We start from the raw sequence: 27,032 nt of genomic DNA on the forward strand, positions 1-27,032 counted from the left end.
AGAGGCGTTTGCTTGCGAGAACTTTTCAGGATCTCCTCCTTCCCTAAATAGAAATGCGGCTTCACCACAATATCTTTAGGGGCCCCATCCTTTCTCGGAGGGCCCAGGGCCCTGTGAGCTCTGTCCAGTTCCAATTTATGAGGTGGAATGTCAGTAATGAGGTCTTTAAAGAAGACCTGGACGGCTGCTGTGACGTCTGTGATGGACTCCGGGAGCCCCTTCAATCTGAAATTAAATCGTCTAGATCTGTTCGCGAGATCATCGAGTTTGGACAGAGCATTGTCAAGTTGTTCTTGTATGACATGAATATGGTCACAGTTTTGATTGGTCCTGGCCACTGTGGTGTCTAGCTTGGTTTCAATGACTTCTATACGGTCACCAAGGTTTTGGAAATCAGCCTTAATGTCCCCTGTGATCTTAGCTGCAATGGTGGTCAGTTCTCTGTCAAGTAATTCTTACAATTTGTTGAAGAGTTCCGCAGTGTTAATAAGGGAATCTGAGCTGCCCTGTATAGGGTGGTGCGGGGCGGCCGAGTAGGCCTCAGCAGGCCTCAGGGGGGATAACAGATAATTCTCCATTGTGTGACTTATGAGGGATTCCGTGGATGCTGGGGAGGGTGCCGTGGCGGGTCCTCACTGTGTGCCCCGGGGGAGTCTGTGGGGGGTCATGAGCTGGAAGCACTGTGTCCTCCTCCTCCTCCATGTCAGCACATGAGTTTGCTGCGGCCGCCATCTTGGATTCGAGCGGCTCCGGGAACGGGCTGAAACGTGGCCTAAGATCTCGTTTGGCCGAGCCCCTGGGCATGAAAAAGTTCCCGGGTGGTTCCCCCAGCTGGTGGTGTGGTCCAGGGTTGCCTCGCTGGCCGCAGTCGGGAGCTCTGTGTGCCGTTAGGCCGGGGGTGACACGGAGTTCCGGGTTCAAGCGGCCATCTTGGAGTCCTCCGCGCATGCGCTCTAATACGTTTTTATTATTATTATTTATTATTATTAATTAGTTCCATTCCATTCGTTTAGATACGGAATTCATTATTACGAATAATTTGTAACTTCGGATAAAGTTTATTTTGACTAACAGCTAAATTTGAAAGGAAATTCCAATACCTATAATTTATTAGTGAGTTATTATTTCAGATTTTCGGATCTTCGTTCTCATTTTCATTCTTAATTTTGGATTTCCGAATTTCCAAATATTTGGACATTCGGATATGTCCGAATTAACAAATTTGTCTAAATTCGGTAAAAAACGAATCTGGAACTAAACGAATTGCACGTGTCTAATGTCTTTACTCTTATGTCGTGTACGCAGAAAAGGTCAGATGGAATCATTCCATCGGACATTCCGATCGCGTGTGGGTCTCATCGGACTTTTTCTTTCTAAAATTCTGACGGACCTAGAAATAGAACATGTTTCAAATCTTTCCGACGGACTCAATCCCTATTGGGAAAACCGTTCGTCTGTATGCTAGTCCGACGGACCAAAAACGACGCAAGGGCAGCCATTGGCTACTGGCTATTGAACTTCCTTTTTCTAGTCACCCCGTCATCGCGTTCTAAACGAACAGACTTTGGTGTGATCGTGTGTAGGCAAGTCCATTTCAGTGGAACTCTGTCGGAAAGACCGTCAGAGTTCATTCCAACGGAAAGTCCGGTCGTGTGTATGCGGCATTAGACCCCTTTCACACTGGGTCGTTTTGCAGGCGCTATTGCGCTAAAAATAGCACCTGCAAATCGACCTGAATCAGCAGCTGCTGTGTCTCCAGCAGTGGCTGCTGGCGCCCCCCCTATCGGCCGAATACCGCCGCTAAAACGACGGTAAAGCGCCGCTAAAAATAGTGGCGTTTTACCGCCGATGCACCCACCGCCCCAGTGTGAAACCGGCCTTGGAAATCTATCCTGGGTGTATTAGTACTACTGCGGTCACTTATTTTGGGTGAGTTACTAGTTATTGTCCTAGAAAGGGATCATCTCTCCTTTCGTTGGAGCTAAAGTTGCCACCTCATCCCTTTAAAACCGAACACATATGAATTACACGGGTTCTGTGGATGTTTAAGGTTGTAATTAAACTCGCTTGGTGTCTTATCTGCATTAAATCAGCCTCAGAACCCATGTAATTCCTACGTGTTCGGGTTTAAAGGGATGAGGTGGCAACCCTAGTTGGAGCCATGTTCTAGGTGGAGGCACTGACCATTCATAGTCCACTCTTCCTTTAGCGAAGGCTCTGGCTCATTTGGTTACCTGCAGGTTAGCACCATAGCCTGTGTAGAGAGGGCGACTTCATATGACCTCCCCCTATAACAGGGCTATATATGTTTTTGTTTTTTTAAATAAAATTTGATTAGGAAGTATGGGTATCATCATTTGCTGGAGATAAAAGACATCACAGTGACTATGGAGGAAGAGGACGGAACATGACGGGGGGGTTACTGGGTGTAAATATAAAATAAGATCTTATTACCTCCTCTGCTGCCACTTCCAGCGAGGTCTCCTCTCCACTTCCTCCTGACTTTGGGAACTTCCTATTTATAACATGACATCACTTCCTGTTTGTACCTGACATCACTTCCTGTCTTCCATAGAGTCTTCCTGTCTGGGTAGAAATGAGAAGATCACCACCTTGTGGAGCTCAGAGGAACTGCAGCCCCCCCAGAAACGTCTCGTAGTGTGAATACAGCCTTGTGCTGTGTGTGTATGTACTGTATATCCTTACAGATGGGGTCATCTCCACCCCCACCAGGAGGGAGAGAAAAATATATCAGTGATCAGGATGAATGGAGGGGTTTTGGCACCTTTGATTTTGCAGCAAAGTTGCTTATGGAGTTGGTCATAATTAATCTCAAATGTTTCACTCTGTGGCACTGCTTAGATGATATTGGCTTTTAAAAACCTATCTACCTTGATGAAAACCTTCCCATGTGGCTTTGCAAGCCCTGTGATTATTATTTTTATTATACAAGATGTATATAACGCCAACAGTTACAGTAGGGCAGACAGTACAGTTACAATACAATTCAATACAGGAGGAATCAGAGGGCCCGTCTTGATAGAGCTTACAATCTAGGACAGGGATATGCATTTAGCGGACCTCCAGCTGTTGCAGAACTACAAGTCCCATGAAGCATAGTATGACTCTGACAGCCACAAGCATGACACCCAGAGGCATGATGGGACTTGTAGTTTTGCAACACCTGGAGGTCCGCTAATTGCATATCCCTGATCTAGGAGATGCCCCCATTCATCCAAAGAAGTCTCAGGCAGTGGTGGAATGGATAACATGGGTTACCTCCCAAACTGTCCTCCAGTGTTAATTTTGGCATCAAATTTCGACTTACTTTTAGTCATAGTCCTTTTGAATAAAATGCCATTTTAGTTTTAGTCGCAATTTGGTCATCTGCAATTGTTTTCGTTTTAGTCATATTTAGTTGACTAAAATCTCCAGTACATTTTAGTCTACTAAAATCATTTTAGTCTAAAATCAAATGGGTTTATTTAAATTTTAATGCATTTTTTAAGCATTTTGGTACAAGTTCCAAACTCAGTATATACTCCTGGAGTAAAAAAAAAAAAATAATATCATGTTATTATTTATGGTATTAAGGTTTGAACTACACAGACACTCTGGACAGCGGTCTCAGAGGCCTGAATTGCTACACAGTGCTCTGGATGGTCATCTGAGGAGGCCTGTAATGCACAGTTCTCTGGATGGTCATCTGAGTAGGCCTGTAAAGCACAGATCTCTGGTTGGTCATCTGAGTAGGCCTGTAATGCACAGTTCTCTGGATGGTCATCTGAGGAGGCCTGTAATGCACAGTTCTCTGAATGGTCATCTGAGGAGGCCTGTAATGCACAGTTCTCTGGATGGTCATCTGAGGAGGTCTGTAATGCACAGTTCTCTGGATGGTCATCTGAGTATGCCTGTAATGCACAGTTCTCTGGATGGTCATCTGAGGAGGCCTGTAATGCACAGTTCTCTGGATGGTCACCTGAGGAGGCCTGTAATGCAGAGTTCTCTGGATGGTCATCTGAGGAGGCCTGTAATGCACAGTTCTCTGGATGGTCATCTGAGGAGGTCTGTAATGCACAGTTCTCTGGATGGTCATCTGAGTAGGCCTGTAATGCACAGTTCTCTGGATGGTCATCTGAGGAGGCCTGTAATGCTGCACAGTGCTAAGCACGCTACGGTCGCTACTCGTTACCTTGCTTGCCGATAGCAGAAGCTCTACAGGTGGAGCTCCAAAGAAACTGGAAGTCCACATGGGTAAACGTCCCTCCCTCATATTTTCATTTTATTTTCGTTTGTTGAAATTGATGAGCATGTGGGGTATTTTTCATTTTTTTCACTGGAAATATGCTGCTGATGACAATTATGATTTTCGTCAACTAAATTAAAACTGCTGTCCTCATCAGAATGACCCAGCAGCAAGCAGTTCACCTTTACTGCAGCAGAGCAGCCAAGAAGAGCCCCATAAACCCCAGTAGAGATGGAATGGGGAATCACTCCTTCTCTTTAACCGTGTCCCACCTCTGGTATATGGATGTAAAGAAACTCAGCAGAGAGGAAAGGGGGGAAGGGGCTCCTGATCCCCAGGATCTGATGGTGAAAAATTAGCCAAGTATGAGAGGAGGGAGATTTTCAAGGGGGAGGATACAGTAGAGAACCTATCCTTTTTAATATGTGTGCAGCAGACCACACCCTTGTTATTTGAAGCTTCTGCCTCTAGCATATCAAGTGTGGCAATATCATTAGCCATGTATGAAGAGACATCTGACCTTTCACCATGCAGCTCAGTGGGAACACCACCAGAATGCTCTTCATCAGGAAAGGGCCAGCAATCCTCCTACTTCCAGCTTTTCCCTTTCCACCTTTACCCGCAGCATACACCATTCCGCTTTAGCAGCCTTCAGAGATAGGGATGACGGAATATCAAGGGGTGTCATTCCGATCTACTCTATGGCTCCTCCAGCAGGGATGAGCATCTGCATGGAACCATGCAGAATAGGGGCAAGAACTTTGCTCCGTTTCCGCCAACCCCACTAGCTATAGCAGTGAGCAAAGGATGTGCTTAAAGCAGTTGTATACCCTTTTTTAAAAATGTTTTTACCTACAGGAAAGCCTATAATAAGGCTCATGTATGGTTTAGGAGATAATCACTTTGCATGCAGTCGCTGATGGCAGCGGCGCATGCGCTGTGAAGCCCCGGCTGAATGTCCGACAGATGTTGCCGGACCTTGCCGGAAAGAATACTCCTGCAAGCATGCACGGGAGTGACATCATTGCAGCTCCAGCCACTCACATCGCCGGAGCCGCGAACTAGGAAGAAACACAGATGGCAAAATGTCAGCTCCCTCGGCGTGGACCGGAATGCGATGTATATTTTAGGAGAATCAAACCTGCCTAGTCTCTCTATTTTGCACTGCGGTCTAGTAAAAAGACTTACATGGCGTGCTGCATGACCGTGCAATATTTCTGTTGCGTTGCTGAATAAAACATCACAACAAACTTTGTTCTGACTGGTTTTGCCCCTGTCTGGCAATTTACATGTCGTTGATAGCTTTAGCTTCTTTGTTTTACTATATATATATATATATATATATATATATATATATATATATATAGTGACATGGAGGTGTTTAGCTCAGTGGTAGATGCGTTTGTTCAGTGAGCCCCCATCACATAGGAACTGTGGTTAAGGGCCAGGTAGCCCACTTTTATTAAACAAAAATTAAAAGTCCATCTAGGATTTCCACGCAGGGGTTTCAACTTCACTCAGCAATGAATATTGAAAAAACACCAAGCCACCTGGCTACACTTTAGCAACACTAGTATACTGGCTTTTCCAGCTCACTCAGCCTCGGTTACTGCTCCTTACTGCACAGGCCCACTCCTGGCCTCTCAATAGAGTTCTCCAGCCCCCTCGAACTTGCTTACTCCTCCAGAGATTTCCGGACTCCCTCCAGCCCCCTCGAACTTGCTCACTCCTCCAGAGACTTCCGGACTATCTACAGCTCCCTCCTCCATCCTCTCCAGCTTGCTCACTCCTCCAGAGACTTCTGGACTCCCTCCAGCCCCCTCGAGCTTGCTCACTCCTCCAGAGACTTCCGCACTCTCTCCAGCCCCCTCGAGCTTGCTCACTTCACCATAGACTTCTGGACTCTCTCCAGCCCCCTCGAGCTTGCTCACTCCTCCAGAGACTTCTGCACTCCCTATAGCTCCATCGAGCTTGCTCCCTCCTCCACCCTCTCCAGCTTGCTCACTCCTTCAGAGACTTCCGGACTCCCCTCCAGCTCACTCAAGCTTTCTCACTCCTCCAGAGACTTCCGCACTCTCTCCAGCCCCCTCCAGCTTGCTCACTCCACCAGAAACTCCTAGACTCTCTCCAGCCCCCTCGAGCTTGCTCACTCCAGAGACTTCCGGACTCCCCTCTAGCCCCCTAGAGCTTGCTCACTCCTCCAGAGACTTCCGCACTCTCTCCAGTCCCCTCGAGCTTGCTCACTCCACCAGAGACTCCTTGTCTCTCTCCAGCCCCCTCGAGCTTGCTCACTCCTCCAGAGACTTCTGGACTCCCTACAGCTCCATTGAGCTTGCTCCCTCCTCCACCCTCTCCAGCTTGCTCACTCCTTCAGAGACTTCCGGACTCCCCTCCAGCCCACTCAAGCTTGCTCACTCCTCCAGAGACTTCCGCACTCTCTCCAGCCCCCTCCAGCTTGCTCACTCCACCAGAGACTCCGGGACTCTCTCCAGCACCCTCGAGCTTGCTCACTCCAGAGACTTCTAGACTCCCTACAGCCCCATCGAGCTTTCTCCCTCCTCCACCCTCTCCAGCTTGCTCACTCCTTCAGAGACTTCCCGAACTCCCCTCCAGCCCCCTCGAGCTTGCTCACTCCTCCAGAGACTTCCGGACTCCCTACAGCTCCATCGAGCTTGCTCCCTCCTCCACCCTCTCCAGCTTTCTCACTCCTCCACAGACTTCCTGACTCTCTCCAGCCCCCTCCAGCTTGCTCACTCCCCCAGAGACTTCCACACTCTCACCAGCCCCCTCCAGCTTGCTCACTCCTCCAGAGACTTCCAGACTCTCTCCAGCCCCCTCGAGCTAGCTCAACCCTAAAGAGCTTTCTGGACCCCCTCGAGCTTGCTCACTCCTCAAAGACTTTTGTACTCTCTTCAGCCCCCTCCAGCTTGCTCACTCCTCCAGAGACTTCTGGACTCCCTCCAGCCCCCTCCAGCTTGCTTACTCCTCCACAGACTCCTGAACTCCCTCCAGCTTGCTCACTCCTCCAGAGAGTTCCAGAGTTCCCTTCAGCCCCCTCAAGCTTGCTCACTCCTTCTGGAACTTCTGGATTTCCCTACAGCTCACTCAAACCTGCTCATTCCTCCAGGGACTTCCAGATTCTCTCCAGCCCCCTCCAGCTTGCTCACTCCTCCAGAGACTTCCAGACTCCCTCCAGCTTGCTTACTCCTTTAGAGGCTTTCAGACTCCCTACAGCTTGCTCACTTCCCCAGAGACTTACGGACTTTCTCCAGCCCCCTGGACTTACTAGTCTCCTTAGTATTCCAGACCCTTTCTTGGTCTCCTTGACTCTTGTAGCTGTCCAGACTTTCCCAGTCCTTGGGCAAGGAATCCCCCTTAGAAGGGATGCAGTCTCTGTCAGGAACACCCGGCCCTCCTGACAGGGGTCTCTCTCTGCAACTACTCTGAGGTCAGACCTGGCTTATAATGGTGCTGACCACCTGTGCCCTCACACAAGCTGTAGGAAATTAGGCATAACATAGTCACTTGACATTGCATAGTCAATAACATTTAGTGGACAGTCCACAGTAGTCACATGTGAAAGCATATGCAGTACCTTTAGCAGCCATCTCCCTCTAACAGGCTCTCCTTTCACCTTAGTACTCACAGGACTGGTTCTCTGTGGGCACCTCCTCCATAGGTACACCTCTCCAGCCTGCAACCTACCCTTGATCCCACCTTCATAAGTGTCAGGAAGTCTACAGCTGGCTCTCTTGGGTGCAAGAGAGCCAGCACTTCTCCCTGGCCCTGTCCAGGGTCTCCCTTTGCTGGTGTGAGGTGTTTGGCTCCCATGACCCAACTGCTAAAGGGCTCCTCCCAAACTGGCTTATAATTAGGCACTGACTCATGCATTACACCACTACAGGAGGTCTCTAAAAGGGGCCTAGCGCCTGATGACACTGTCTTCTGTAACCAGACGCTATTTTGGAACACAGTCACCTAGTGGCAGACTACCTAGCTGAGTCCTGATGGCCAAATCCTTTTTAGTGGAACAGGAACGTATGTCCTGGCCTTTGAATGAATTTATCTTAAATCTACTATCCTTCATTCTCACATGGAATTTCTTCATCTTTGAGGATCAACACTTTCTACAAGCCCAAGGCGTAGCCATGGGCACGTCATGTGCCCCATCCTACGCCAATTTATTTCTTGGAGCATGAGAAAGAAATGTTTTTTTCAACGATCAATATACTACCTTCTTGCAGTTTGTGCTTTGTTGGTATAGATACATAGACGATTTATTTGTAGTGTGGATTGGCTCAACAGCCCAGGTAAATGAATTTATCCGGATACTGAATGTAAACCCTATGAATCTACACTTCACGTTTAATTTTGATGTTACACAGATCCTTTTTTGGATCTATTGATCGTCAAGAACACTAAAGGAAGGTTGGGTACAGATCTTTATCGGAAGCCCACAGCAGGGAACACGCTGCTGCATGCTTCCAGTGCTCATCCAAAGCCTCTTGTGCACAGTATTCCTTACGCGCAGTACTTGTGACTGCGCAGGAGCTGTACACAAGATGAAAATTTTTACACTCAGGCTGCTTCTCTATGTGAACAGTTGCTTCTTAGAGGCTATTCTCAGACCAATCTGAGGAGGGCCTTTAACAAAGCACTTGCACGTACTAGAACATCTTTGCTATATGCCCCTCCACGCACTAGATGTACCAACACTGTTAAGATCATTACCAAATTCTCATCACATCATAGCCAGCTTTGCAACATTCTTTCCAAACACTAGCATCTCTTAACAGATCACCACATCCACAACAAACTTCATAGCACCCCAGAGTTGGTATTCCGAAGAGCTAATTCCTTAAAAGATCTCCTAACTAGCAGTCATTATCGATCCGACACTGATTGCCCCCTGGGGTCAAGGGGCACCTCCCAATGTGGGCAATGCCCCCGTTGCCCTTGGATCCTCACTAGTACCACTTTTAGACTTCCCAATGGGGAACTCTTCACTCCCCATACCTCAGCCCATGGTGGCACAACTGGGGTTGTCTATCTAATGCTTTGTGACTGCAAGGCCTTTTATGTAAGGAAGACTACCAGGGAATTAAGACAGAGAATCGGAGATCATCTCTATTATTCAACGAATGGTAAACTTACCACCATTGGCCAACATATAGGCCTTTACCACAGGTTTAATCCCTTAGCTGGTAAATTCTTGGCTTTGGAGGTGATGCCTCTTGACCCCAGGGGGGGTGACCGTGACAGGGTGCCCTTGCAGCCTGAGACCCCCTGGATCGAGATGCTCAACGCCACTATTCCACCCGGCCTGAACAAGGTCAACTCCTTTAGGCCATTCCTCTAATAACCCTGTCCCTTGATTTTGTCCCTTTGTTTTTTTTGATGTCTGGTTTATGTACGTGCACACTGCGGGAGTTCTGACCCAATGACGTCACACACTGGCTTGTACCTTAGCACAATCACAGTACACCCTCCACTATAGCCACCTTGCAGCCTCCTTTAATGGAGCTGCAAAACTGGCTTTTAAATCATCTGTGGCTACTGTTTTCTCCCCTATAGGTCACATACATTGGGCAGGTAGTGTGTGTGCTTCAACGCACCCCCACTTCTTACCTTTTCCCTGTAGTGGTGCAAATCTTCGCGGAACATTGGTACCCCTATTTCCAGTCGGTTTTTAATCCCCAGGACCCCTAAAACTACTGTATCTGCATACAAGGTATACACTATACCCTACCATTCCCCTTCCCCCTCCCACAATTCCTCTCCCCTTCACTGGTTCCTCCTTCTCCTCCCCTCTCCCCATCCCCCCCCCCCTTTCTGTTTGTTGTGTTTTTCACCTTTCTTTCTCCTTTTTTTTCCCTCTTCTGCCCCACTGCCTTCCCTTTTCCACCCCCCCCTTTTCCCAACTTCCATTTTCTCCATGACTTTTTCTTCATAGTGTCGCCTTCCTTCCCCCCACTCCCTTTAACTTCCCCCTTTGCCCTTTCCCCTCATTCTTTTTCTTACTCACACACAATCCAACACCATTGTACTCCCTTCACAATACCTGTATCACAGTCACATTCCTTCACTCCCAGCCCCCCCCCAAGTGCATAGTCTACCCATTTCAACAGTTTTAACCTGCCTACCTAGATACCAGTCCATTGATTTGCAAGCCCCCCCCCCCCCAGTCACCGCAAGGGAGCTTTTTTGGTAACGTCTTGTGTCCTGTGCCTGCCAGGGTTATAGGTAAGCGGCTCTGCTCTTTTTCCCCCTCCGTATTGTTACTGACATTATTGTATAAAATGCTATTAAATTAATTTGGTTAATTGTACTGTTATTGATCATTTGCCAATCAAATTACAGATATCCTCCTGACGAAGCGGCATAGACCGCGAAACTAGTTAAGATGTATCAGTGATCAATTATCCCACTGTGATCTTCCCTGTTTGGGGAACCACTGTTTTGGTGATACACATGGATGGTTACCATGCTTTTATTCTGTATTTGTTATGTTTTATTATTTTTGTATTAATAAAACTTTATATAAAACCTTTTACATACCTGTTTACACATTTTAATTTACCTCAGTTTATCTTTTACCTAGATAGTCCAATTTCCCATGTTCTCTAAGGAGGTTTGGTTGGGCACCAAGCTTCCTACCCCTATATCTCTAATTTTCTGGATGATGGTACAGATTTCCACATATTCTTTACTACCATTACTGTTGTAGAGGCTACTTCTATTTTTTTATACCTAGCTGCATCGCTCAATGCTGAATAAGGAAATTTTATATTGATTTGCACTCAAAAGTTTATGTGATACACATATTTTATTGATATTTATTGTATTCATTTTGATTAATAACAATCAAGTTGGTGTAGCAGAAACACGGCTTGATGCCTCACAAGACTGGGCTGTTTGTATTTATGCTGATCCTCTTGTTTAGAGGGACACAGAACATAGAAAAGATGGAGGGGGGTTGCTCTATTTGTATTTATGGTAATTTTCTTGTTTAGAGGGACACGTTCTATAAAAAAGATGGCGGTGTGGTTCTCACATCTGAAAACGTCAGGCCGATAATTGCTGGACTAAAGTTGTACGTCCTTGTCATGTAGTCTATGAAGGGGAGCGACTAGTTTTCCTAGGTTAGAAAAGAAAGAGGCCGTGCCACATCCAAAAAGCTTATTCAAAGAAAGAAAGTTCCCCTGAGTGGATTTTTCCGGCACTTGCACAAAATGTTATATAGAGTGGGAGAGTACACATTCATGTATAGAGTAAAACAATGTTTATATTTATTCAAAAAGTTCTTATATTAAAAACAATGCAAACATTTGCAAACAACGAGAACATATTATATAATAAACATAGTTCAAAAGAATTTTGTGTCTATTTTGTTAACAGATAACACTTATATGATGGAGTTCTTTTCAAGCCCAACGCGTTTCGGGTGCATTCTATTTCAGTCCTTCTTCAGGGGCATGGTTGAAAAGAAAGGTTCATCTGTTGTGTTACCGTTGGTTTCTATGCAAAAAGATGGTGGCAATTACAAGGAGCAAGGAATGCTTGCAGAAGAGGTAGTGCTTAATTTGGTGTTCGTGGATGGAGAATGCTGTTCTCTGGGTACTCCTATCACATATATAGTACTTCCCCAAAGAGAGGGGAGGGTTTTTTTTTGTTTTTAATTATGTACATAAAGCTTCACCTACCCCTGCCTCCCACGGATGCGTGCAGGCCACAGCGGTGTACTGGAGCGAAGGGGAGCACTCCTTATCTCAGACAGTATTCATGTTTGGCCAGCCACACATCCCAGCATCCGGCAGGTACAGCGCCTGTACCTGGGGTACAGGCAGGGGTAGATGAAGCTTTATGTACATAATTAAAAACAAACCCCCCCCCCTCTCTTTGGGGAAGTACTATATATGTGATAGGAGTACCCAGAGAACAGCATTCTCCATCCACGAACACCAAATTAAGTGCTACCTCTTCTGCAAGCATTCCTTGCTCCTTGTTGTAATTGCCACCATCTTTTTGCATAGAAACCAACGGTAGCACAACAGATGAACCTTTCTTTTCAACCATGCCCCTGAAGAAGGACTGAAATAGAATGCACCCGAAACGCGTTGGACTTGAAAAGAACTCCATCATATAAGTGTTATCTGTTAACAAAAATAGACACAAAATTCTTTTGAACTATGTTTATTATATAATATGTTCTCGTTGTTTGCAAATGTTTGCATTGTTTTTAATATAAGAACTTTTTGAATAAATATAAACATTGTTTTACTCTATACATGAATGTGTACTCTCCCACTCTATATAACATTTTGTGCAAGTGCCGGAAAAATCCACTCAGGGGAACCTTCTTTCTTTGAAATGTCATGTAGTCTGATCTCCCCTTCTTTTTTTCTTTTCAATCTTATTTTATTGATAGGAATGGTAAGAAAATACAGTCTAACGACATTATAGTATAAAACAGTGATGACACTTACATTTAATGCAGAAGGTAAAATAGACAAATTACTTTTGAATTAGAGTTCTATTCCCACTACGAGAAGAGAGACATTGTATAGTATGCCGATAGGCTCTTTTCCAGGAGGGATGAGGTGCTGTATGGTCCTCTCGTTATCTTAAGAAACAATAAAATTTTAGGGAAAACTTCAAACCAAGCTTCACATGGAACCAAACTTGAGAGAAACAAAAAAAAAAAGAAAAAAACAGCTATCAGAATTGTAGAGGGAAAGATGGTTGTATGGAAAAAGAAGGATATCTAGGAAAGCACAGAGGGTAAAAGACTCACTCCAGCATGGCTATGTAGTATGTGAAGCTGAATCACCTTCAGCCCATGTGATAAATTCCTCAGAATAACGAAACACGGACCATGAAGTCCAAGTGATAGAGAACTGCTCTTCCTTCCCAGCTTCCTGGGCCAACAGACATTCCAGGTCTCTAATCCGGTCCAATTCGGTAGCCCAGTCCCCCCCCCAGGGAAGGCACGTCCGCCAATCTCCAATGGCAGGGAATCACAGTCCTAGCTGCGGCAAGAAAGTGTCACAGGAGATCTTTTTTAATCAACTTGAAAGGCCCTGGGATCATGGACAGAAGGGCTACCTCTGGTGAGGGTTTATATGTGGTCGCCATCAGCCTACAGTACAGGTCGAAGATACCCTGCCAGAATTTCCGTATAGGAGATCTCCCCTTCTTTTTCATCTACAAGCAACATCTTCCTCCACACCCCCTCCTTCTCTCTCCTAGAGGGACCCAACCAGCAGTGACACCCCCTCCTCCTCTCTCCTAGAGTGACCCAACCAGCAGTGACACCTCCTCCTTCTCTCTCCTAGAGGGACCCAACCAGCAGTGACACCCCCTCCTTCTCTCTCCTAGAGGGACCCAACCAGCAGTGACACCCCCTCCTTCTCTCTCCTAGAGGGACCCAACCAGCAGTGACACCCCCTCCTTCTCTCTCCTAGAGTGACCCAACCAGCAGTGACACCTCCTCCTTCTCTCTCCTAGAGGGACCCAACCAGCAGTGACACCCCCTCCTTCTCTCTCCTAGAGGGACCCAACCAGCAGTGACACCCCCTCCTTCTCTCTCCTAGAGGGACCCAACCAGCAGTGACACCCCCTCCTTATCCCTCCTAGAGGGACCCAACCAGCAGTGACACCCCTCCTTCTCTCTCCTAGAGGGACCCAACCAGCAGTGACACACCCTTCTTCTCTCTCCTAGAGGGACCCAACCAGCAGTGACACCCCCTTCTTCTCTCTCCTAGAGGGACCCAACCAGCAGTGACACCCCCTCCTTCTCTCTCCTAAAGGGACCCAACCAGCAGTGACACCCCCTCCTTCTCTCTCCTAGAGGGACCCAACCAGCAGTGACACCCCCTCCTTCTCTCTCCTATAGGGACCCAACCAGCAGTGACACCCCCCTCCTTCTCTCTCCTAGAGGGACTCAACCAGCAGTGACACCCCCTCCTTCTCTCTCCTAGAGGGACTCAACCAGCAGTGACACCCCCTCCTTCTCTCTCCTAGAGGGACCCAACCAGCAGTGACACCCCCTCCTTCTCTCTCCTAGAAGGACCCAACCAGAAGTGACACCCCCTCCTTCTCTCTCCTAGAGGGACCCAACCAGCAGTGACACCTCCTCCTTCTCTCTCCTAGAGGGACCCAACCAGCAGGGACACCCCCTCCTTCTCTCTCCTAGAGGGTCCCAACCAGCAGGGACATCCCCTCCTTCTCTATCCTAGCAGGGGAAGCCCAATGGAACGTTGAAGTCTTTGGTGAACTCAGATTTCCTTATAAAGTGTTTCTTCCATGATAAAGATCAGAGGAGCGCTCAGCCATGTGTTTTCTGAGGTGTATATCAAGGTGTGCTTCTTCCCGGTGTGAGATCTCTGATGTACGGCAAAATATGATCCATATAGAAGACATTTCCCGCACTCGGGACACTAATTCACCTCGAGGGTTGTGTGGGTTCTCTGATGTACGTTAAGATAAGACTTCTGTGAAAAACATTTCCCGCACTCAGGGCAGCAAAAGGGCTTCTCTCCCGTGTGACATCTTTGATGTCTAACAAGATCTGATTTCGATAGAAAACATTTTGTGCACTCAGGGCAGGGAAACGGTTTCTCCCTTGTGTGAGATCTTTGATGTCTAACTAGATCTGATCTCGATAGAAAACATTTCCCACACTCAGTACAGGAAAACGGCCTCTCTCCCGTGTGAGATCTACGATGTCTAACAAGATCTGACTTTGCTGGATAGCATTTCCCGCACTCAGGACAGGAAAACGGCTTTTCCCCCGTGTGACAGGCCTGATGCACAGTAAGATGGTACTTTTGCGAAAAACGTTTTCCACATTCAGGGCAGGGATATGGCTTTTGGCCCGTGTGCAATCTGTGATGTCTTAAAAGATGGGCCTTCTGTGAAAAACACTTCCCACACACAGGACAGGAATATAACTTCTCACCGGTGTGTGACCTCTCATGTCTGAGAAGACTGGTCTTATCTGAAAAACATTTCCCACACTCAGGGCAGGAATGCGGCTTCTCACCCGTGTGACATCTTTGATGTCTGACGAGATCTGATTTTGATGGGAAACATTTCCTGCACTCGTGGCAGGAAAATGGCTTCTCGTCTGCGTGAGATCTCTGATGTTTAACAAGTTCTAATTTCTGGGCATAACATTTCCCGCACTCAGGACAGGAAAATGGCTTCTCCCCTGTGTGACATATCTGATGTGCAACAAGATGGGACTTTCGTGAAAAGCATTTTTCACACTCAGGGCAGGGATATGGCTTCTGGCCCGTGTGCGATCTCTGATGTCTTAAAAGATGGGAGTTCTGTGCAAACTGTTTTCCGCAATCAGGACAGAAAAATGGTTTCTCCCCTGTGTGAGATCTCATATGTACAGTAAGATCTGATTTACGAATAAAGCATTTCTCGCACTCAGGGCAGGGATATGGCTTCTCTCCAGTGTGAGATTTTTGATGTCTGGCAACTTCTGATTTCCATGGAAAGCATTTCCCGCACTCAGGGCAGGAATACGGCCTCTCACCAGTGTGAGACCTCTGATGTCTGACCAATTGTGCTCTATATAGAAAACATTTCCCGCACTCAGAACAGGAATGAAGTTCCCCCTCCCTGTGAGTTCCCTGATGTATAAAAAGACCTAAACCAGAGCTAAAACTTTCCCCACATTGAGGACAGGGAAATGTCTCCTCCCCCTGAATCCCGGCACCATCCCTCACAGTACGAGGTTGCTCAGAGTCAGAGGGATTCCATGGTCTATCCACACTGTGAAGTCCACCATCCATAATTGACCTCATTGGCTTTTCTCCTCCAAAATCTCCTGTGATGTCCTCATCTTCCATTTTACATCCTGGAGATAAAGTGAGACGATCCTTTGAGGGTTTCTCCATGGCGTGTCCTGGAAAAATATAAAAATATGATCAGTAGATATGAGAGGGTTAGTTCACTTCCATCAAGATTCCATCTGGATCAGGTAGATATGAGTGAGCAGATGTTCTCTGTAGATGTCCCATATCTCTGACCAATGAGTCAATTAGTGTGCAGTAACAGAACAGAGATAAGAGAAGAATATATTATGGGTCACCTGTTCTGATCTCTGTAGGAGTGTCCTCCTCTATGAATGTCCTCGTCATTCCAGCCTCCTCCGTATATTGCTGATCATCCCTCACATACGTCTCTTCTACTTCACCCTCAACTTTCATGTTCATCAGATCTTCACCCTAAACCAACAGAATGGAAGAAAAAACCATCTGTAACATAAAAGTATTTATGATGTGAGATCACATAGAAAATATCATCTTGTAGAGTCCACACATCGTCTCCACATGTCAGAGTGTTCAATCACTTTATGTTCCCGACCCTCAACTCCACCTACCTGATGATGGTGAGGGATGGTGTGACCTTCCTGTGTGGAATCCCGGGAATTCAGAGGACGGGGACATCTCTCTGGTGGGTTGCTTTTATTAGGTGGCTCCATCATATCCTTGTGTCCATCTGAAAACTCCTCCATCACTCCATACTCCTCATCCTCTTCAATAATAACAATATTATAATCCCCGAGGTTTCCACTCTAAATATATAATAAAACATTAATTGTAACAAACATGCTTGTGTACTATCACTGTACAATCAATGATTGTTCCTCATCTACCTGATGATGGTGAGGGATGGTGTGACCTTCCTGTGTGGAATCCCGGGAATACAGAGGACGGGGACATCTCTCTGGTGGGTTTCTGGTATTATGTGACTTCCTCATAATGTTCTTGTAGAGATGTTTGTGTTCTTCAGAAAGCTCCTTCATCACATCATCCTCCTCTTTAACAACAATATTATAATCCTCAAAGTTTCCACTCTGAATATGTAAAAAAAAAATCACTCATTGTAACAAACATGTTTGTGTATAAATCATAACTACCGATGATTGTTCCTCATCTACCTGATGATGGTGAGGGATGGTGTGATCTTCCTGTATGGAATCCCGGGAATACAGAGGACGGGGACATCTCTCTGGTGGGTTCCCATTACTGGATCCATCTGTAGGAAACACACACACTGACTGAATACATTGTTTCTATGTGTTTATCAGATGATGGGGGATCTAGGTGGAGCCTCCGTACTGCTCTCTCCTTTACAATGAAGTCTCCTCTTACCCGGTGATGTGAGGGGCGGCTGATTGTCCATCATGACGTCCTTATAGAGATCCTTGTGTCCTTCTAAATACTCCCACTCCTCCATGGAGAAATAGACAGTGACATCCTGACACCTTATAGGAACCTGACACACACAATGATACAGTCACCATCCAGACACATCCCTTGTCTGTTACTGGATAATGTCCCAGAATTCCCAGAATCCTCCTCACCTCTCCTGTCAGCAGCTCCATCATCTTCTTGGTGACTTCTAGAATCTTCTCCATGTTGTGTCTCTCAGGTTTTAGGGAGTCACATGGAGGCACTGTGATGGTCATATGATCACCTGACTTCACAAGAGGAAATCTCTGTATTGGAGAACCAATAGGAATATCATGTTAGAATCCCAGAATCCTCCTCACCTCTCCGGTCAGGTCTGTGTTTTATTAATAGAGATAAGAGTGATGTCATGTGACCTCCCAGAATCCTCCTCACCTCTCTGGTCAGGTCTGTGTTTTATTAATAGAGATAAGAGTGATGTCATGTGACTTCCCAGAATCCTCCTCACCTCTCCGGTCAGGTCTGTATTTTAATAATAGAGATAAGAGTGATGTCATGTGACCTCCCAGAATCCTCCTCACCTCTCCGGTCAGGTCTGTATTTTAATAATAGAGATAAGAGTGATGTCATGTGACCTCCCAGAATCCTCCTCACCTCTCCGGTCAGGTCTGTGTTTTATTAATAGAGATAAGAGTGATGTCATGTGACCTCCCAGAATCCTCCTCACCTCTCCGGTCAGGTCTGTGTTTTAATAATAGAGATAAGAGTGATGTCATGTGACTTCCCAGAATCCTCCTCACCTCTCCGGTCAGGTCTGTATTTTAATAATAGAGATAAGAGTGATGTCATGTGACCTCCCAGAATCCTCCTCACCTCTCCGGTCAGGTCTGTGTTTTATTAATAGAGATAAGAGTGATGTCATGTGACCTCCCAGAATCCTCCTCACCTCTCCGGTCAGGTCTGTGTTTTATTAATAGAGATAAGAGTGATGTCATGTGACCTCCCAGAATCCTCCTCACCTCTCCGGTCAGCAGGTAGATGATCTCCAGGGTGAGGTTTAGTATCCTCTCAGTCATGCGACTCAGGTCCTCCTCCATCCTCATTGGTGCCGTCATCTATGAAGGTTTTCCTGTGGACAGATAACATTGATAAATGGAGAGTTATCTGGATTGGTTGTAAAATATTAGGATGAGGATATCGAGACGGTAATATGAGGGTCTGTATGGATTTAAGAACTATGACCCCCAGTGGGAACATATTTACTCTGCATTGTTTGGTATTTGCTATCATTGTTGGGGTCCAGGAGCTTCTCACCATTTGGTCCCCCCATGGATTACAGATTCCTATGTTGGATGTGTTTTTATTTTTGGACTCATGTTGTTTGGTATTAGATGTTCAGACAAGGAACCATCAATAGGATCTTCTGCCTTCTTGAATGGGTTTTCTCTCGACTATTGAGGCTGTGAGGTCAGAGTAGGGTCAGTGTGATGTCGTAGGCCAGTGATGGAGAACCTTGGCACCCCAGATGTTTTGGAACTACATTTCCCACGATGCTCATGTACTCTGAAGTGTAGTTGAGCATCATGGGAAATGTAGTTTCAAAACATCTGGGGTGCCAAGGTTCTCCATCACTGTCGTAGGATATGCTGGATAGAGGGACATTGGGAGAAGGAGGAGAGAAAGGGGAAGCTCTCCAAAGAACAAATCCATGGAGATCAGTAATAGGGGTAGAGCTGTATAGAAAATGGGGGGGTGGGGGGGGGGGTATTGAGACTTCAAAATGGGACATGCACCTCCATCCCTAAATAAGAGATAAAAAGAAAAGGGGGTTTGTGGGACTTTAGATGAGGGGTCCCTTTAGTCCCCACAGTCTCCCTCTAATTTTGTGCCCTTACATTACTTTCCCCGCCCTACATTTAACCACTTCAAGACCAGGCCCGTTTCTCACATTTGTTGCTTACAAGTTAAAATCAGTATTTTTTTTTTTTTTGCTAGAAAATTTACTTAGAACCCCCAAACTTTTTTTTTTTTTTTTTTTTTTTAGCAGAGACCCTAGAGAATAAAATGGCGGTCGTTGCAATATTTCATGTCATACATTGGGCAGCGGTCTTCCAAACGCAATTTTTTGGGGGGAAAAGAAATACACTTCACTGAATTAAATAAAAAAAAAAAAATAAAAATAAACAGTAAAGTTAGCCCATTTTTTTTTTTTTGTCTAAAGATGTGAAAGATGATGTTACGCCGAATAAATAGATACCTAACATACCATGCTTTGAAATTGCGCACGCTCGCGGAATGGCAAAAAACAACGGTGCTTAAAAATCTCCATAGGCGACGGTTTAAAAATTTTTTTAGCGGTTACCAGTTTAGAGTTATTCTTTTACGATCGCGGTGATACCTCACATGTGCGGTTTGAACGCCGTTTATTTATTTGCGGGCGCGACTTACCTATGCGTTTGGTTTGGCGCGCGAGCACGGAGGGATGGGGCACTGTTTTAAAAAAATTTTAAATTTTTTTTTTTTTTTTTTTTTTAAATTTGTCCCTAAAAAAAAAAAAATTCTAATCACTTTTATTGCTGTCACAAGGAATTTAACCACATAAAGACCGGAAGGATTTGCCAGGCCATTTTTTTGTGATGCGGCACTGTGTCTATTTAACTGACAATTGCGCGGTCGTGCAACGTTTTACCCAAATAAAATTGACGTTCTTTTTTTTCCTTTTGGTTATCACCTCTGTGGTTTTTATTTTTTGCGCTATAAAAAAAAAAAAAAAATTAAAATGAAAAAAAAAGTAAAAAAAATTAAATAAAAAAAAAATTAAAAAATTAAAATTAAATATGTAAAAATTAAATAAAAAAATAATTAAATTAAACAATTAAATAAACAATATTTTTTACTTTTTGCTATAATAAATATCCAAAAAAAAAAAAAAAAAAATTTCTTCATCAGTTCAGGCCGATATGTACTCTTCTACATATCTTTGGTAAAAAAAAAAAAAAAAAAAAATCGCAATACGCGTATATTGATTGGTTTGCGCAAAAGTTATAGCGTCTACAAAATAGAGGATAGATTTAGTAATGGCGGCGATCTGCGATTTTTAGCAGGACTGCGACCTTGCGGCGGACGCATCGGACACATTTTTGGGACCATTGACATTTATACAGCGATCAGAGCTATAAAAATGCACTGATTACTGTATAAATGTCACTGGCAAGGAAAGGGGTTAACACTAGGGGGGCGATCAAGGAGTTAAGTATGTTCCCTCAGTGTGTGTTCTAACTGTGAGGGGGGATATGACTCACTAGAGGAGGAGACCTATCGCTGTTCCTAATTAGTAGGAACAGTAGATCTGTTTCTCCTCTCCTGTCAGAACAGGAATTTGTGTGTTTACACACACAAATCCCCGTCCTGGCTCTCGTGCCCGCAATCGCAGGTGGCCGCCGGACACCACGGCCACGCGCAGCGGGCGTGCGCCTGCTATGGCTCTTAAAGGAGCCACCGTACAGCTACGGCGATTTGCGGGAACGAGCCGACCTGCTGCCGTATAATGACGTCCCTTGTGACAGTAATAGGCAATGACAGGTCCTCTTTGTTGGAGGGATCTGGGGTCTATAAGACCCCCAAACCCCTCCTCTGCTCTTCAAAGTATTCAAAACGCCAAGATCTGCGTTTTTGAATACTGTGGATTTCTTTAAAAATGGCGCCGTTGGCTGCTGAGTAAGCCGGAAAGTGACGTTGTGTCCGGGTTACTACGTTGGAGACCCAAACGAAGTCGAATCTGGCTTTGTTCAGGTCTCCGGCAAGCTGGCAGATGTGCTGGCTGGTGGCTCAGGTCTTCTGGTGGGACGGGAGACCCGGGTGGAGAGGTGGAAAGTGGGGGGGGGAACGTAAAAATTAGTAAAATAAGTATTTGATCCCTTCGCAAAACATAGTTACGTAGTAGGCGAGGTTGAAAAAAAGACAAGTCCAACCTATGTGCAACATGACTTAGTACTTGGTGGCACAACCCTTGTTGGCAATCACAGAGGTCAGACGTTTCTTGGAGTTGGCCACCAGGTTTGCACACATCTCAGGAGGGATTTTGTCCTCTTTGCAGATCCTCTCAAAGTCGTTAAGGTTTTCGAGGCTGACGTTTGGTAACTCGAACCTTCAGCTCCCTCCACATATTTTCTATGGGATCAAGGTCTGGAGACTGGCTAGGGCACTCTTCTTGACCCACTCCTTTTTTGCCTTGGCCGTGTGTTTTGGGTCATTGTCATGCTTGGAATACCCATCCACGACCCATTTTCAATGTCCTGCTTGAGGGAAGGAGGTTTTGACGGTACATGGCCCCCCGTCCATCGTCCTTTTGATGCGGTGAAGTTGTCCTGTCCCCTTAGCAGAAAAACACCCCCAAAGCATAATGTTTCCACCTCCACGTTTGATGGTGGGGATGGTGTTCTTGGGGTCATAGGCAGCATTCCTTCTCCAAACGCGGCGAGTTGAGTTGATGCCAAAGAGCTCCATTTTGGTCTTATCTGACCAACAACACTTTCACCCAGTTCTCCTCTGAATCATTCAGATGTTCATTAGCAAACTTCAGACGGGCCTGTCCATGTGCTTTCTTGGGCAGGGGGACCTTGCGGGGGCTGCAGGATTTCAGTCCTTCACGGTGTGGTGTGTTACCGATTGTTTTCTTGGTGACTATGGTCCCAGCTGAGATCATTGACAAGATTCTCCCGTGTAGTTCTCGGCTGATTCCTCACCGTTCTCATCATCATTGAAGCTCCACGAGGTGAGAACTTGCATGGTGCCTCAGACCGAAGGAGATTGACAGTTATTTTGTGTTTCTTCCATTTGTGAATAATCGCACCAACTGTTGTCACCCTCTCACCAAGCCGCTTGGCGATGGTCTTGTAGCCCATTCCAGCCTTGTGTAGGTCTACAATCTTGTCCCCGACATCCTTGGACAGCTCTTTGGTCTTGGCCTTGGTGGAGAGATTGGAATCTGATGGATTGATGGCTTCTGTGGACAGGTGTCTTTTATACAGGTAACAAGCTGAGATTAGGAGCACTCCCTTTAAGGGAGTGCTCCTAATCTCAGCTCGTTGCCTGTAGAGAAGACACCTGGGAGCCAGAAATCTTGCCAATTGATAGGGGATCAAATACTTATTTCACTCATTAAAATGCAAATCAATTTATAACTTTTTTGAAAAGTGTTTTTCTGGATATTTCTGTTGTTATTCTGTCTCTCACTGTTATAATAAACCGACCAATAAAATCATAGACTGATCGTTTCTTTGCCAGCGGGCAAACGTACAAAATCAGCAGCCGATCAAATACTCCCCCCCCCCCAATTTATATACATGATCCTGAACGAATGCGCGCCACCGGAACGCCCCCCCATGCATTTCAGTCGGCCGCCCCCCAAAGATTAGTCATGTCATTAGTACAGTGACAGTGCATATTTTTAGCACTGATCACTGTATTAGTGTTTCTCAAAAAGTGTAAGTTAGTGTCATAATGTCCACCGCAATATTGCAGTCCCGCTATAAACCGCTGGTCGTCACCATTACTAGTATGAAAAGTATATATAATAATAAAAATTACAGTATGCAGTATATCTCATAGTTTGTAGATGTAAAAAAAAACCAAGAAAAATAAAATAAAATAAAAATAAATAAAAATATCCCATCCTTTGTAGATGTAAAAAAACAAAAAATAAAATAAAAATAAATAAAAAATATCCCATAGTTTGTAGATGTAAAAAAACAAACAAAAAAAAATAAAAATAAATAAAAATATGATAAATATCCCATAGTTTGTAGATGTAAAGAAATAAAAACAAAATAAAAATAAATTAAAATAAATTAAAATATCCCATAGTTTGTAGATGTAAAAAAACAAAACAAAAAAAAAATATCCCATAGTTTGTAGATGTAAAAAAAACAAAAAACAAAATATAAATAAATAAAAATATCCCATAGTTTGTAGATGTAAAAAAACAAAACAAAAAAAAAAAATATCCCATAGTTTGTAGATGTAAAAAAAATCTAATAAAAATAAATAAAACTATCCCATAGTTTGTAGATGTAAAAAAAACAAAAAAACAAAATATAAATAAATAAAAATATCCCATAGTTTGTAGATGTAATAAAACAAAAAAACAAAATAAAAATAAATAAAAATATCCCATAGTTTGTAGATGTAAAAAAACAAAAAATAAAATAAATAAGCATATCCCATAGTTTGTAGATGTAAAAAAACAAAAAACAAAATAAAAATAAATAAAAATATCCCATAGTTTGTAGATGTAAAAAAACAAAAAATAAAATAAATAAACATATCCCATAGTTTGTAGATGTAAAAAAACAAAAAATAAAATAAAAATAAATAAAAATATCCCATTATTTGTAGATATAAAAAAATAAAAAGAAAATACAAATATCCCATAGTTTGTAGCTGTAAAAAAACCCCCAAAAAATAGAATAAACATAAATAAAAATATCCCACAGTTTGTAGATGTAAAAAAACAAAAAATAAAATAAAAATAAATAAAAATATCCCATAGTTTGTAGATGTAAAAAAACAAAAAATAAAATAAAAATAAATTAAAATATCCCATAGTTTGTAGAAGTGATAACTTTTGTGCAAACCAATCAATATACGCTTATTGGGATTTATTTTTACCAAAAATACGTAGCAGAATACATACTGGCCTAAACTGATGAAGAAATTTGATTTGTTTCTCCATTTTTTTATTGGGTGTTTTATAGCAGAAAGTAAAAAATATTGTTGTTTTTTCAAAATTGTCGCTCTATTTTTGTTTATAGAGCAAAAAATAAAAAACTGCAGAGGTGATCAAATACCACCAAAAGAAAGCTCAATTTGCGGGGAAAAAAGGACATCAATTTTATTTGGGTACAACGTCATACGACCGCACAATTGCCAGTTAAAATAACGCAGGTGGCAAAATCTTCCGGAGGTCAAGTGGTTCAAGGAATTGGACATTTTTAGGCCCCACTGAGATATCGCAATTTCGGGTCCGAGTGTTCCCACTTACGATTATGAAAAATTAGATTTTTTTACTTCAATGAGCTGCCCCAATGCGCATTTGTCACCCCCAAAAGAAGCTCATGTTCCTTTTTGGGCGTTGAGCGTAGCGCCATTTTTAAACTCGCATTTTTTGCCACAATTGCCGGAATCGTACCATGTTTGGGGTGACATTTTGACGTGATTTTGGGATAGCAGGCAGAATCCTGACCATTCCAAATCACCTAATTTGAACGGGGACCTTAAAGTGGATCTCCACCCTTTCTACTGACGTGCCTCCTCTCCCCCCCCCCCCCCCCCCAAATCAGTTGCCCATACACTATATTACCAAAAGTTTTGAGACACCTGCCTTTACATGCACATAAACTTTAATGGCATGCCAGTCTTAGTCCGTAGGGTTCAATATTGAGTTGGCCCACCCTTTGCAGCTATAACAGCTTCAACTCTTCTGGGAAGGCCGTCCACAAGGTTTAGGAGTGTGTCTATGGGACCATTCTTCCAGAAGTGCATTTGTGTGTGAGGTCAGGCACTGATGTTGGGCAAGAAGGCCTGGCTCACAGTTTCCACTCTAATTCATCCCGAAGGTGTTCTATCGAGTTGAGGTCAGGCCAGTCAAGTTCCTTCACCACAAACTCGTTCATCCATGGCTTCATGGACCTTGCTTTGTGCACTGGTCCAAATCATTTGGTGGAGGGGGGGATTATGTTGTGGGGGTTGTTTTTTAGGGGTTGATCTTGGCCCCTTAGTTCAAGTGAAGGGAACTCTTAAGGCGTCAGCATACCAAGACATTTCAGATAATTTCATGTTCCCAACTTTGTGCAGGCCAGCCAAGTCCACCCCAAACTCGTTCATCCATGTCTTTATGGCCCTTGCTTTGTGCACTGGTCCAAATCATTTGGTGGAGGGGGGATTATGGTGTATCGTTGTTTTTCATGGGTTGGTCTTGGCCCCTTAGTAGCAGTGAAGGGAACTCTTAAGGCGTCTGCATACCAAGACATTTCGGACATTTTTCATGCTCCCAACTTTGTGCAGGCCAGCCAAGTTCCTCCACCCCAAACTCGCTCATCCATGTCTTTATGGACCTTGCTTTGTGCACTGGTGGGCAGTCATGTTGGAACAGGAAGGGGCCATCCCCAAACTATTCCCACAAAGTTTTGAGCATGAACTTGTCCAAAATGTCTTGGTATGCCGACGCCTTAAGACTTCCCTTCACTGGAAATAAGGGGCCAAGCCCAACCCCTGAAAAACAACCCCCACACTTTAATCCCCCCTACAAGAAATAGTTTGGACCAGTGCACAAAGCAAGGTCCATACTCTGCGTAACATCATCTTTCACATTATACAAAAAATTGGGGTAAATATTGTGGGGTTTTTTTTTTTCGTTTTTTTGTTTTTATTCACTAAAGTGTATTTTTTTCCAAAAATATTGTGCTTGCAAAACCACTGCGCAAATACTTAATTCTTGGGGGTTACAAGTAATTTTCTAGCAAAAAATACGGATTTAAACTTGTAAACAAAAAGTGCCAGAAAAAAGCCCGGTCTTCAAGCCTGGTCAGTGCTCCTGATGCTTAACCACTTGAAGACCAGACTTTTTCTGGCACTTTTTGCTTAGCCACATAAAATACATTTTTTTTTTTTTTTTTTTTGGTAGGTGTCCCCCAGGGCAGTGCCGCCCCCACCATGCAATGTTTTTTAAAACCCCCTTTGCTTATTAGCCCCCCCAAAAAATTGGCCATTTTTATTTTGCCAGGCTCAGCTTCCATTGACTTCAACGGGGTTCGGGTTTGGCATCCGGACTTCTTTGAAATTTGCAGAAGCCTACCGGAACCGAACCCGGGGGCAACTCAGCTCATCCCGACTGATAATTATGTCAAAAGTAACTTCTGGAAACGTACGTTATCCGCTTCGGGGTCACTTATGGAGATTGGTCACCTTTCCCACCAATGACCTTCATACCTCATCGGTCTTTACTAAGAGGTTATACAACTTTTATTGGGTGTGCGGGGGATGGTGAACTTATTTAGATACGTAGGTCTTTATTTTATAGTCTTTGATTAGCAAGTGTGTGTATCATCATCTGCTGGAGATAAAAGACGTCACAGTGACTATGGAGGAAGAGGACGGAACATAACGGGGGGTTACTGGGTGTAAATAGAAAATAAGATCTTATTACCTCCTCTCCTGCCACTTCCAGCAATGTCTCCTCTCTACTTCCTCCTGACTCACCTCTCACCCGGAACTTCCTGTCTGTACCTGACATCACTTCCTGTCTTCCATAGAGACTTCCTGTCTGAGTAGGAGTGATATCACCACCTTGTGGAGCTCAGAGGAACTGCAGACCTGAGAAAACGTGTGAACCATGCAGGGTTGCCAACTTTTCTTTTAGCCAAACCCGGACACTTTAGCAGCACATGGCAATGTTTTTTGTTTTTTTTTTTTAAGGGGGAACGCTGTGAAACTCTGATGTAAGGGGGTTTCCCCAAAGCCCCCACTTACATCAGAATTGTTAGCATTCCCCCTTAAATCGTGGTTCCCACAGCCCC

The 27,032-nt window shown here is 44.4% G+C and overlaps 3 protein-coding genes across 6 annotated transcripts in view; 1 reads left to right on the forward strand and 2 right to left on the reverse strand.

Annotated features, from left to right (window-relative positions):
• LOC141104792 (oocyte zinc finger protein XlCOF7.1-like) overlaps positions 1–2,570 on the reverse strand; it is a 114,217-nt gene extending 111,647 nt beyond the window's left edge. The window contains exon 1 of one of the 3 annotated variants that reach the window (XM_073594543.1): positions 2,455–2,570. The gene's annotated coding sequence lies outside the window, so the exon portion shown is untranslated. The remainder of the gene's footprint in view (positions 1–2,454) is intronic. The other 2 variants (XM_073594541.1, XM_073594542.1) reach the window with 2 other exon arrangements.
• The window catches only part of LOC141104768 (uncharacterized), a 280,800-nt gene that overhangs the window by 51,315 nt on the left and 202,453 nt on the right, over positions 1–27,032 (forward strand). The gene's annotated exons all lie outside the window — the stretch shown is intronic.
• On the reverse strand, positions 12,704–26,969 carry LOC141104796 (uncharacterized). Of its 2 annotated transcripts, XM_073594549.1 has the most exons (7): positions 26,663–26,969; positions 18,477–18,586; positions 17,205–17,765; positions 16,920–17,120; positions 16,644–16,838; positions 16,353–16,488; positions 12,704–16,166 (listed from the first exon to the last, which is right to left on the reverse strand). In XM_073594549.1, the coding sequence occupies exons 4-7, from the start codon at positions 17,067–17,069 to the stop codon at positions 14,686–14,688; spliced, it is 1,962 nt and encodes a 653-aa protein (XP_073450650.1). In that variant the 5' UTR covers positions 17,070–17,120; positions 17,205–17,765; positions 18,477–18,586; positions 26,663–26,969; the 3' UTR covers positions 12,704–14,685. The 2 variants fall into 2 exon arrangements, with proteins under 2 accessions (XP_073450650.1, XP_073450651.1); XM_073594550.1 differs by lacking the exons at positions 17,205–17,765; positions 18,477–18,586; positions 26,663–26,969 and having other exon boundaries at positions 16,920–17,159.

This window comes from Aquarana catesbeiana, linkage group LG08, assembly GCF_042186555.1.
Source record: "Aquarana catesbeiana isolate 2022-GZ linkage group LG08, ASM4218655v1, whole genome shotgun sequence".
NCBI lineage: Eukaryota > Metazoa > Chordata > Amphibia > Anura > Ranidae > Aquarana > Aquarana catesbeiana.